Raw genomic sequence first — 12156 nt, forward strand, 5'->3', positions numbered from 1 at the left:
GAGATGTTATAGTAAACACAATTATAGTAAAAACTAAAGATTTACTGCGAAATGGATACATCTTTTTTTTTTTTTAATATAGAAAAATAGAAAACTAAGATACATTTTCCACATTTACTGTAACACAGACTGTAACACACACTGTAACACACACAATCTGACGCTTCTCTAGCAACCAGCACCCGAAAACGAGCGTGCACACAAACATACACGCGCGCTTGCAGCAAAACCTGCAAATGGAAACGTGCATGTAGTTGTGTTTTGTCATGAGCAGATTTGTCATGTAAATTTGGAATGGAGTCATGTTAATGCAGAGACAGGGAGGAGAGATGGAGAGAGAGGGAGGAGAGAGAGGGAGGAGAGAGAGAGGAGAGAGAGAGATGAGAGAGAGGGAAGAGAGAGGAGAGAGGGAGGAGAGAGGGAGGAGAGAGGGAGGAGAGATGGAGAGAGAGGGAGGAGAGAGAGGAGAGAGGAGAGAGAGGGGGGAGAGAGACGGGGAGAGAGGGGAGAGAGACGGAGGGAGAGGAGGAGAGACGGAGGGAGAGGAGGAGAGACGGAGGGAGAGGAGGAGAGACGGAGGGAGAGACGGAGGGAGAGACGGAGGGAGAGACGGAGGGAGAGACGGAGGGAGAGACGGAGGGAGAGGAGGGAGAGGAGGAGAGACGGAGGGAGGGAGGAAGTGGTGGGTAGTCAGTGCCCGTGGAGCTCAGAGAGAAAGAGAGAGAGAGAAAAAAAAATCTGCCTCAGCAAAACTTTTCATTCTGATTGGAGACAAATGATATGGGTGTCCTTCTCCCCAGCAGCAGCCTCAGGCGTCACACTGCCATTTCTATGCAAATAACAACTTGACGCTTCTCTTTCTATTATCCCACCAGGAGCTGCAGCAGTATGACTGGGGAGATGAGAGGAGGGGGGAGGCGAGGGGAGTGGAGGGCCTGATCACTGAGCCGGAAAAATGTATACAGCGTGAGAGAAATAGAGGATCAGAAAACACCATTATAATTTCTATTCTTCGATTCAGACGGGACACCATCTTTCCGCCTCCTAGTTAAGAGGGAGCTGTCCGTTTTATTGTTCACTCTTAAGGGATATATCCTATCTATTCAATGGCCATCTCTACAGTACAACACAAATATACACACACACACCACTTTGTCCTCTTCCTCAAATTAACTGCAAAATAAATGGCATGACCAACTATTACACAGTAACAGAGAAAATCCAGATTATAAAGCAGAAGAGTTAATTGCATGAACTCAGGAACAATCTAGTCGGGTCACAGACGACGGAGCATAGTGCAAAAACACATTAACACGTCTCCTCCTCTCTTCAAAAAGAAAACAGGACAATTAAAAGAGTATTAAAAGACACTCACTGTATCTGTTTTCTAGATGGTTAATAATGTGAAGACTTGTTGTTAGTGACGGCAGTGAGTGTTGCAGCGGACCTCTTATGGGAAAAGACAAAGAGCTCATGTCCCTCTGCCCAGAGGCCGCATTGGAACGCTGCATCCTAGCAGAATACCTCACAGTATTTCCGTGAGACTTTCGTGTGCCATGAGGTACAGCCAGGAAAGGGGGAGTGATGCTGGCTCTTACCTTGTTGAGAGCTCCAGCACCAGTGAGAATGATGTGGGAGTTCTCCACCTGAATGGTCCTCTGACCCAGCCTGACCAGGTAGGCTCCGATGCCGATGGCTCTGCATGTCACCTGGAGAGAGAAGAGCACACAGCCTGCTTAGGAAACCCCGAGTCAAGGGCATGTCAGTGATCCGGGTAAAAACCCATTCTTACATCTGCCATCCCCCGCCTCGTAAGTGTAGCACTTAAGTAGTAACACGACAGACCGTAAGTAGTGGTGTGTTTAGGCGTGCATGTGTGTGTCGGTACATCCAGTGCATCGCTGCGTACCAGGTTCATGGTGATGACCTCGTCGTAGGCCAGAGAGGACTCTCCTGCGATCATCCCGGAGCCCTTCAGGTTCTCCACCCCCAGACCGTCATCTTTCCCGATGATGTCAGTGATCTTGTACCTGAACAAGGAAAGGCTCTGTCAGACACATAACACCTCATCACTTCATTCCCCTTCTCCCATTGTCCGAGGGGCTTTTCATGTGTATTCATGCACAGCCCATTGATTCTCTTACAGGTTGTAGTTCCCCACTTTCTCTGCTGGCCAGTGAGCTGGATGTATTATCTGTATTGAATAGGGTGACAGTGATTAATAATATGGCTGATGGGTAACGTCTGGACTCACCTGGACTCTCCGTTGTCCTCTATGTGTTCACAGTAAACAGAATTCAGGGCAGACACTTTCTTGTAGTCCTGAGGGGTCAAGTACAAGTACTTGAAGCCCTGTGGAGAGAAACAAAAGACTGAATTAGCAGTCTGCGAGGGACATGCATTCACTACGTTGCCAAAAGTATGTGGACACCCCTTCAAATTTGTGGATTTGGCTATCTCAGCCACTCCCGTCAGGGTGTATAAAATCGAGCACACAGCCATGCAATCTCCATAGACAAACACTGGCAGTAGAATGGCCTTACTGATGAGCTCAGTGCCTTTCAAAGTGGCACTGTCATTGGATGCCACCTTTCCAAAATATCAACTGTAAGTGCTGTTATTGTGAAATGTGAAATGGAAATGTCTAGGAGCAACAACGGCTCAGCCGCGAAGTGGTAGGCCACACAAGCTCACAGAACAGGACCGCCGAGGGCTGTTTTTCATGGTTCGGGCTAGGCCCCTTAGTTCCAGTGAAGGGAAATCTTAACGCTACAGCATACAACTTTGAGGCAACAGTTTGGGGAAAGGCCCTTTCCTGTTCCAGCATGACAATGCCCCCGTGCACAAAGCGAGGTCCGTACAGAAATGGTTTGTCGAGATCGGTGTTGAAGAACTTGACTGGCCTGCACAGAGCCCTGACCTCAACCTCATCGAACACCTTTGGGATGAATTGGAACACCGACTGCGAGCCAGGTCTAATCGCCAAACATCAATGACCAACCTCACTAATACTCGTGGCTGAATGGAAGCAAGTCCCCGCAGCAATGTTCCAACATCTAGTGGTGTCCACACACTTTTGGTTATGTAGTGTACATGGGCAGAGACATCTGCTGACAGAGTCCTACAACACTAATAATCTCCAATTTCTTAAACAGAACATCTACACCCCACTGCCCTATTCTGCCAGCTGACCTTGTAGGGGTCTGCCATGTCCTGCCAGGCCACATGGAACATGTGTCTGATCTCCTCTGCCAGGCCGATGCGGGCACCACTGTTGGCAGAGATGTAGATACGAGGGATGCCACTCTCCCTGGACATCTCCGAGGCCTGCAGGAACAGCAGGTCCTCCTGCGGCCCAAACGAACCAATCTTGTGTGTGATGTCATTACTGATCACAATGATCTCACGCCCTGCCGGGTACTCTGGGGTCCTGAGCGTCATCCGCCAGGCCACCATGCCAATCTAGAGGGACACACACAGGTAAACATATTCATTCATGTCATGGGGACGAGACACAAACTCAGCAAACAAAAGCAGGGGCATTACTCTTCTTTGCATTTACATATGTATAGAGACAATTCCTGGCAAACAGCTACCGTACAATCCTGCCAAAGAAACACAGAGACACCTACAGATCAGAAGTGGAACTGCAAGTTTAAAGGAGTTACTCCTCACCTCGTTCCCTCCTGGTAGACGGTTCATCTGCACCAGCTGTCCCTGTGGGTCCAGGACCAGCTCTGTGAAGGTGAGCAGCTCAGAGGGCAGAGGGCATTTGGGCAGGTGGGCGAAGGTTTGAGTGGACTGCCACAGCTTCTTTAGAGCCTGGAGGAAAGAGGAACCACAGAGAGGAGTCAAGAGACTGCTGCTCACTCTCAGTATAACATGCTTACTGTAGAATAGAGGGCTGCAGGGCCCCGGCAGAGATCATTGGGGCGCCGCCGTCATTTTTCACGCTGCGGTTGGGAGCGGCCGTTCAGACAGGTAACTTTGGGATGAAAATATTTTTGTCGTCTCTCAGATGATTTGGAAACGGTCCCCTTTCTGCCTTGTACGCATTAGCCTACCGACTGTATTAAGAAGTACATCTTTGTGACATTTCCCACACACGCTCAGAATTTGCTGCTCTTCAAAACTAGTTGGGCGTGCAAGTCTCAAAGAAATACAGTAGGCTGCCTACATTGGAACGTGGCAGTTATCTTTCCAAGGAAATTCAACATGATTTAGACTATAGTTCCCTAGTAACGTGCAAATAAATATTGAAAATGGAAAGAAGTGGAGAGAAGCTCGACCAACGTGAGTCGAGGTGCAATCAAAACGCGTGATCATCGGTGAAAAGGAAAAGGTGCAACACGAGCGCCGCCGCGCACGCAGGTCCTTCTCCTAAAAGGAAGGCTACATGCTATATGCAAAACATAGCTCTAGACAAAGTGCAAGTTTGAACTCTCATCATTGTTGCTGCTTCCAGTCCAGTAGCCATACGTGCGAGATCAGGTACGCGTGTGCTCTCAACAAGACAAAGTAGACTATAGCCTATGCATGACCGGAGAAGCACGGGGCAGTTATCTTTCCAAGGAAATGTACTTCCTACATATAATTTGGCTATAGTTTACTACATTGCCTAGTAATAAATATTGATCACCCATATTTGTCGCCGTCTGAAAAGGTAGGCCATAAAAATAGCTCAAGAGAAAGTGCAAGTCTCTCCAACTCTGCTCTCTTCAAACTACATCTAGCATGTTGGCTGATACAGCCCAGTAATACAACGTAAGGACCATGTGACCAAGTTATTTTTGCAAAGGGTGAACAAATCAGTCCTGCGCAGACCTCTAACGTAGAGTGATAACATGCAGGATTGACGTCAAATCCATCTAGATTCAGGGGAGACATTTGTATTTATAAATTGGAAATGTCACCTTGTTTATTTTACTTTGTGAGACCTTTGTTTCATGCATTTAATTAATAAAAAAAATGTAATGGGAAAAAGTTACAATTAACTTCCTGGATGGAAAGGCAGTTGACCTCAAACGTATGTTTTTTTATGTACACCAGCAACTGCGACCACTGAGCTGTTGTGTCGAGGTCCGTACCTGTCTGACCATCTCAGGGAAGTCGTAGACGTAAGTAGTGCCCAGGGACTGTGCCTGAAAGCGTTTGGACTGCAGCAGGTCCTTGGTCACGTACGGGGTGTTGATGAGCATGCCATGCAGAGGGCCCTGCTTGTCCCCATACGCCTGGAACATGATCTGAAGGAGAGGGGACATGAGAGTCACTCAACACACACAGACACTAGCCGCCACACATATCTACACAGAGAACACAGTACGCGATATGTGATGTAACGAAGACCGATATCCGCCACGGAGCCTGTTCCAAGAAACAGGAAGCGGTGACAACGCTGACCAAAGCTGTGGATGCAGTTCTATCTGCAATAGGAGAACATGAAGTCTTGTTCTTTACCATCCCTATCAGTTGTTCCGTCTGATTAGGTCCTTTGACCAGACCTGGCAACCTGAGTCGTGTCCTCACATTAGAGAGATATGGACTCCTCAGAATGAGAACACTGTTTCTCTTGTGCTTCACACAATAAAGTCCATTTAGAATAAAAAAAGGACTTCATCTCACACATCTGGCTACGGAGACACGTCAAGGGGTCCATGAGAACAAGGTAAGAATGGGCCTGGCCACGCCTGTGCTAAGTGTTGATGAATACGGTTGAGGACAATGCAACGGATCCTCACTCAACTCAGTGCCATCGACCAGCTCCAAAATAGAACTCTTCTCTCATATTCAACATCATACAGTGAATATGGCAACCTGCCCAGAAAAACTAATGGGAAGTGTTACAGTTCATTTTTCCTCCACCGTGGTAGTTGGGGCATTATTTTATACCAATCTTAGCTGCCTGCATATGCTTTCTGCCAATGACTGTTTGACTCATGGAACTTTTACCCTGGTACAGCAATGGAATGGGATAATATATAGATGGATGCAACTTACCTGTTCTCCTACATAAAAATACCATGATCACTGCTAGTCTTGTCCAACAGGCTAGAGGCTGGGCAGACAACTTACAGAACCCTCAGCACCACTATACGCAGTAGACTGACTGATCCACAGATGGCATGTCATTTATTTCTTAACTAAACTTCCAAATACTTGAGCATGAACCAGGAGTTGCCCATTAAGGAGCATTCTGGGAGCTGAGGGTTCAGTGTGAGGCTGTTTCCCCTGCCTGTGATTGCTTGGGAGTGTGGGCCGTGGGGGATGAAAGACGTGCGAGTGCCCCACCTGTCGGTCTTTAGGCCCCAACTGTCCCGTACGGGAGTCGGTGACCTCCTTGTACAGGCTGATGTCCAGGTAGTAGCCTGACTCGTTGGTGAGGAACAGGCGGATGGGGATCTGTTTGCCCGTGGGCGTCAACCGGATGTTGATCTTCAGCTCAGCCTGGAGCACCCGGAGCTTCCACAGCCTACTGCCGTAACGCATCACCATGGAGCGCACCGACTCCTCGATCTGAGCATGTGCACACAGAGGTTACGAACAAAGCATAGAAAAAAAACACACACACACAGCACCAAAACGCATCACTACATGTACAGTGAACGAACATGGATAAACACAATGTCCACGTGAACAGTGTATGTACAGGTCTTGGGTGTGCTGCCACTGACCTTGGAGGGGTCCATGATGACGGTGGGGACAAAGTTGAGGAAGATGTGGTTGCAGTCGGTGCGTACGGTGGTGTTGTTGAAGGCCACCTCCAGCTCGTCCATGGCCTCCAGCAGCAGACGCTCTGCCTCGTTGTGGAGGTACTCAAAAGACGCCTCCTGGAGATAAGACACAGGACGGGAGCAGAGGTCAGAGAGGGGCACGTTTTCACGTACACACAAACTGAACAGGTGTATTAATCACACACACACACACAAAGTTGTGTATCACTATCGCCCTCACCTTGGTGACCAGGTCTGAGTGACGGATGATGGCCCGGACAAAGAAGCGGTAGTCGGTGACCTCTGTGCCCACCTCCACGCGGGCAGCGCCCAGGTACAGGTGCATCTTGTGGTTGGCACAGGGGATGGCGGTCAGGGCAAAGTTACGCATGCGGTTCAGCTCCAGCTGGAAGGCCAGCGCCGGCTCCAAGTGACGGTAGATCCTGTCCTCCTCAAACTAGACACACAGGGGGACAACCAGTTATACAGCAAGACACCGTCACACACAGCAAGATACTGTCACACCAACCAATTGAGGGTTCAAGGAATGAGAATGCATTTTCCTCAAGGCCTACCATCATCCAATTGGCTGTTTCAGGAGCATTGGGTTTGTATGAGACTAGAGGGTGCCCGCCAGCCATACACTGCATTAAGTAAATGAAATCAAAAGCAATCGCAGCCTGCTAATGGGTGTCATTTCTCTTAAATGGGGGACATAATTAAATAGTTAATTACGGTAATGAGTTTTGGTGGTGCCATTGTAGTGAGACTATCAGGGGCCTAGGCAGGGGAAGAGCCATCATTGATCATAATGGAGTGACTTTCAGTGCCAACTAAGGGGTGAGCAAGGAAAGAGGAAAGGTACTTTTTCTGCAACCATCTTATTCAAATTGCCTCACCTCTATTGTTGCCATGATGTGAAACTGACACTTGCTTAGCTCTTCCGCTGTAACTCTAGTCTACACATTGAGAAGCATGGTCACTTGGGCTCATCTTCCACCAACTTCAAATATGAATTCCCTTATCTTTTTCAGATGGATTGAACCTGTTCATTGACCACTACCACTGAGCAGACCATTAGCTGTTGTTTTATGGTCACTCATAAAGTCAATGTTCAGATTGACACACAGAAGACACTCACCTTGTCTCTGGACCGGAAGGTGAAGAATTTGGGGAACTCTCTCTGTGTGAGAGACAGACAGGTGAGGAGGGGAGAGGAGAAGGGGAGAGGGAGAGGAGAGGGAGCGGAGGGAGAGAGGAGAGGAGAGGGGAGAGGAGAGAGAGAGAGTACAGTTACACAAACTGATCCACATGCTGTGAAAAACACACGCTGTCAACCTACCAGGTCTCCTGGTTAATACAGACAGAGAGAGTTAGGGCTTTGAGTCCAGGATTTCAATAATCCCTGCTCTGCTGCAACTAAGTTACAGAACCAGCTAGACTGAAAATAGACATGACCTCTAGAGCATAGAATGAATGACCTTCTAACCTCAGTAAGTGGCTCCATTTCCTTCTACAGTTCTACATTTTCCCCCTTAATGAGCTGTGAGGAGCGCTATGTGAATTGCTGTGACAGTGAGGAGGAACACTATATGGCATTGGTCTGTGATCAGGAAGAGCCTGTTTAACATTCAACAGCCCTGATCTCTTCCCATTTGTGCTGGTGTCTGAGGGTGGAATTACAGTGTATTCTCCCAAACTGCCTTTTCCCATAATGACAGACAGCAACAGGAAACAGGGGAGCAGCGACAGCTAATCTAATGAATAAAACATTCTCTTTTCACAGGGAGTGATTTGTATTTCTGAACGCTCTAGCTAGAAGCCTGATTGTCAGGTTTGGCTTTGAGGATCGCACCCCACTTGGCCAAACAATACCGGACTAATTGCAAACACACTCATCAACTCAATCGGTATATAATAACAGGACAGTTGTGTATTAGTCTGGGGCACTAATGCCCACTACAAGCCTGTATATAGGACTGATTTGGTGTTAGTATAACAGCGAATACAGGATTTATCGTGTGTGAATACACTGGTCTGTGTGGTCTGAAGAGGACAGGCTATTCAGAGGGACTGAGTCTCTACTGTATGAGACACAAACCCACATATGGAGGAGGGCCTCACCAATGGCAGTGATTAGCCCTCATCAGAGCCTGTTCTTCTCTTGTCAAAAGAAAGGGCAGCATTCAAAGGGCTGACGCAGGGAGAGAGAAGGGAACCTGGCATTTACCCAAATGTCTTTAGTCTCAAATGCCGTCATTATCTGCCTGAATCCAACGAAAAGCTACTTGGTGTGGTCCAGGGAAAGAGTTGACAATACAGGAAGACAAACTGTACTGTTCCACAGTTATCATCCACATCTTCCCACTACTCACATGAAACCTCTGGTCCACCTCACAGTTGACTGCCTTCCTGAAATCCTGTCAGCACAAACCCCACAGCAAAGGCAAGACATGGATACAGAGGGACAGAAGGAGACAGAGAGAAGAGAGAGAAGAGACAGAGCAAGCAAGCAAAACAGCCAAATTTGAGATACAAATGACGGTCAAATTACAGGCCATTCCAAATGAATCGCGAGACTCTCTCGTGCCGTCTGGATGTCTGTAGAGTCAACGTGCATCATTGTGATTAAGATAAGATCGGTAACGGTGATTGGAAGAGTAGGTTAGAGAACAGAGGGCAGAGTAGGGAAGTGGGAGTCCTAGTGCTCACCTTCTGAGCTACCAGGAAGGTCAGCCTGCGGATGCCATGTTCAAACAGCAGGGATTTCTGGGGGAAGACGACACAGGAAGAGAAAGTGTGAGCGACTGAGGTGTCCAGGCGTACTTCCTGAAAGGCTCATCCTAAACATCTGACCTTTGTCTGGGTGAACTCCCGGAACATGGCGGCCAGGCCGTCGTCATCGATGTCACTGTCAGTCTTGATGGCCACGTTGAGGATGTGAATGGGCTCGTCTTGGATACTCTGGGTCACAAGACGCATGCAGGCAAAACATAAGTCATATCATTCAGAGAGAAAGTATCTATTGCGACTATACGAAGAACAGGAAGGTCATGCTACGTTGATGCCATGCATTGAACAAAGGGCTCTCTCAGTCACAATACTCTGTTGTGTTACAATACACATCAGAATCAGTACTAGCAGACAGTACTGACCTTGGTGTCCTCCTCTCCATAGAGCACAGGGTTCCCTCCCTCTGGGAAGGTGGGGCTGGGAGGAGGAGAGTCACAGAAACAGCTCATCACGTCTTTAATGTTCCTAGTGGAGAGGAAAGGATCACAGTTAGACACCACACACACACTTAAGGTAATATCTCAGTATTACAGCTCCAATTCAACAACACCCTTTCCCAATGTGGGAAAATAATCAAAGTCATAATGTAATGATTTTGAAAAGGTCAGAGAGCCCAGCCCTCACCTGGTGAACTCCTGGAAGGAGCGGAAGGAGACCATGGCTCCCATGCGCTGGCAGGGTGGGGTGAAAGAGGTGTCCAGGAGGACGTCACTCACACTGCCCATGTGGACCATGCCGTAGTGGTTCAGGTTGGACGAGAACGACATCCTGGGGCAACAACAGACAGCCATTAGACCGGGGTCCTGCAGCACACACATTCACTCACTAGCCCAGAGCTGGGCCAGAGCAGGGAGCAGGGCAGAGCCCATCTCTGACCCATAGGAGAGTTCACCTTAAAAGAGCCCCCTCACCAACCAGTTCTATCCCACAGCAGTATTTATTATATCTGTGATCAGCTGCTGGGACAGAAGGAACATTCTGACTCCTCATTCACCTCCATACTAACACTAATATAGCAGTGTTCTCACAGAGAACAGTGAACCAAGATCCGATAAAATAAATAAATACGCATCTTCTAGATCTGGATGTACTACTCACGGAGTGCCCAGCAGCAGTATTTAAATGCTAAGGAGGTAGATTACGTGAAAGAAGAGCAGATATCTGCATAATGTTAGTGAACATGGAAGCATTGTACATTTTCCCTTGGCCAAATTCATAGTAGAAAGACCCATGGTTCCACCAGGTGTTTTTAGTATTCAGAGGTCCTCCTCTCCCATCCACACAGAGGCCAAGTCCTCTTTTAGAGAGGCCCAGAAGTTAGCCCATTGAGTTAGCCCACAGAATGCTATATAGCCTAGAGTCTCTATGGGGCCCAACCTGTCCACAGAGTCATCCGTATCTGGAGGTTTATTCTCCTCCGTTTTAGCATCATCCTTTGTTTTATCATCCTGTGCTTTAGGGTCCTGTTTGTTACTGTCCACAGACACAGGCTTAATGTCCCGAGTGCGAAGACGGGGCAGGGGCTGGGAAGACAGTCTCCTGAGAGGACAGGACAGCAGCAAGCAAGCACATTCAGAGCACAGCTAGCACAAGGCAAAACAGGACACCTCACACAGAAATATTTGAGAACATTGTCACAGAATATTCTAGTAACGTACTACATCTTTTGACTCCCCAGTTCCAGAGAAGCGTAAGAGAGAGACACAGTAAGTATATCGTGCATTCTGAAAGTATTCAGACCCCTTCCCCTTTTCCACATTTTGTTAAGTTTCAGCCTTATTCTAAAATTACATAAAAAATGTTCAATCTACACACAATACAAAGTATTCAGACTCTTTGCTATGAGACTCGAAATTGAGCTCAGGTGCATCCTGTTTCCATTGATCATCCTTGAGATGTTTCTACAACTTGATTGGAGTCCACCTGTGGTAAATTCAATTGATTGGACATGATTTGGAAAGGCACACACCTCTCTATAAAATCACATTTTATCGTCACACACACATGGTTAGCAGATGTTATTGTGAGTGTAGAGAAATGCTTGCAAATGTCACACCGTTGACAGTGCATGTCAGAGCAAAAACCAAGCCAGGAGGTCAAAGGAATTGTCCGTAGAGCTCCGAGACAGGATTGTGTCGAGGCACAGATCTGGGGAAGGTTACCAAAACATGCTTGTAGCATTGAAGGTCCCCAAGAACACAGTGGCCTCCATTATTCTTAAATTAAAGAAGTTTAGTACGACCAAGTGTAACAGTATAGCTTCCGTCCGTCCCCTAGCCCCGACCCGGGCTAGAACCAGGGACCCTCTGCACACATCAACAACAGCCACCCACAAAGCATCGTTACCCATCGCGCCACAAAAGCTGCGGCCCTTGCAGAGCAAGGAAGGGGAACAACTACTTCAAGGTCTCAGAGAGAGTAAAGTCACCGATTGAAACGCTATTAGCGCGCACCACCGCTAACTAGCTAGCCATTTCACATCGGTTACACAAGACTCTTCCTCGAGCTGGCCGCCCGGCCAAACTGAGCAATCGGGGGAGAAGGTCCTTGGTCAGAAAGGTGACCATGAACCCAATGGTCACTCCAACAGAGCTCCAGAGTTCCTCTGTGGAGCTGGGAGAACCTTCCAGAAGGACAATCATCTCTGCAGCAC

The 12156-nt window shown here is 47.9% G+C and overlaps 1 protein-coding gene across 14 annotated transcripts in view; it reads right to left on the minus strand.

The window, feature by feature from the left end:
- LOC110533878 (acetyl-CoA carboxylase) overlaps positions 1 to 12156 on the minus strand; it is a 50674-nt gene that overhangs the window by 16772 nt on the left and 21746 nt on the right. For 3 of the 14 annotated variants that reach the window (XM_036990266.1, XM_036990265.1, XM_036990264.1), the window contains exons 26-42: positions 10881 to 11042; positions 10128 to 10271; positions 9866 to 9968; positions 9567 to 9674; positions 9423 to 9479; positions 9086 to 9130; positions 7852 to 7893; positions 7610 to 7669; positions 6952 to 7167; positions 6672 to 6827; positions 6289 to 6513; positions 5088 to 5243; positions 3676 to 3822; positions 3193 to 3462; positions 2255 to 2352; positions 1910 to 2030; positions 1599 to 1709 (exon numbers count right to left, since the gene is read on the minus strand). In XM_036990266.1, coding sequence (XP_036846161.1) covers positions 1599 to 1709; positions 1910 to 2030; positions 2255 to 2352; positions 3193 to 3462; positions 3676 to 3822; positions 5088 to 5243; positions 6289 to 6513; positions 6672 to 6827; positions 6952 to 7167; positions 7610 to 7669; positions 7852 to 7893; positions 9086 to 9130; positions 9423 to 9479; positions 9567 to 9674; positions 9866 to 9968; positions 10128 to 10271; positions 10881 to 11042 — 2221 coding nt within the window. The remainder of the gene's footprint in view (positions 1 to 1598; positions 1710 to 1909; positions 2031 to 2254; positions 2353 to 3192; positions 3463 to 3675; positions 3823 to 5087; positions 5244 to 6288; positions 6514 to 6671; positions 6828 to 6951; positions 7168 to 7609; positions 7670 to 7851; positions 7894 to 9085; positions 9131 to 9422; positions 9480 to 9566; positions 9675 to 9865; positions 9969 to 10127; positions 10272 to 10880; positions 11043 to 12156) is intronic. The other 11 variants (XM_036990274.1, XM_036990270.1, XM_036990273.1 and 8 more) reach the window with 6 other exon arrangements.

Source organism: Oncorhynchus mykiss, chromosome 10 (genome assembly GCF_013265735.2).
Source record: "Oncorhynchus mykiss isolate Arlee chromosome 10, USDA_OmykA_1.1, whole genome shotgun sequence".
Taxonomy (NCBI): Eukaryota; Metazoa; Chordata; class Actinopteri; order Salmoniformes; family Salmonidae; genus Oncorhynchus; species Oncorhynchus mykiss.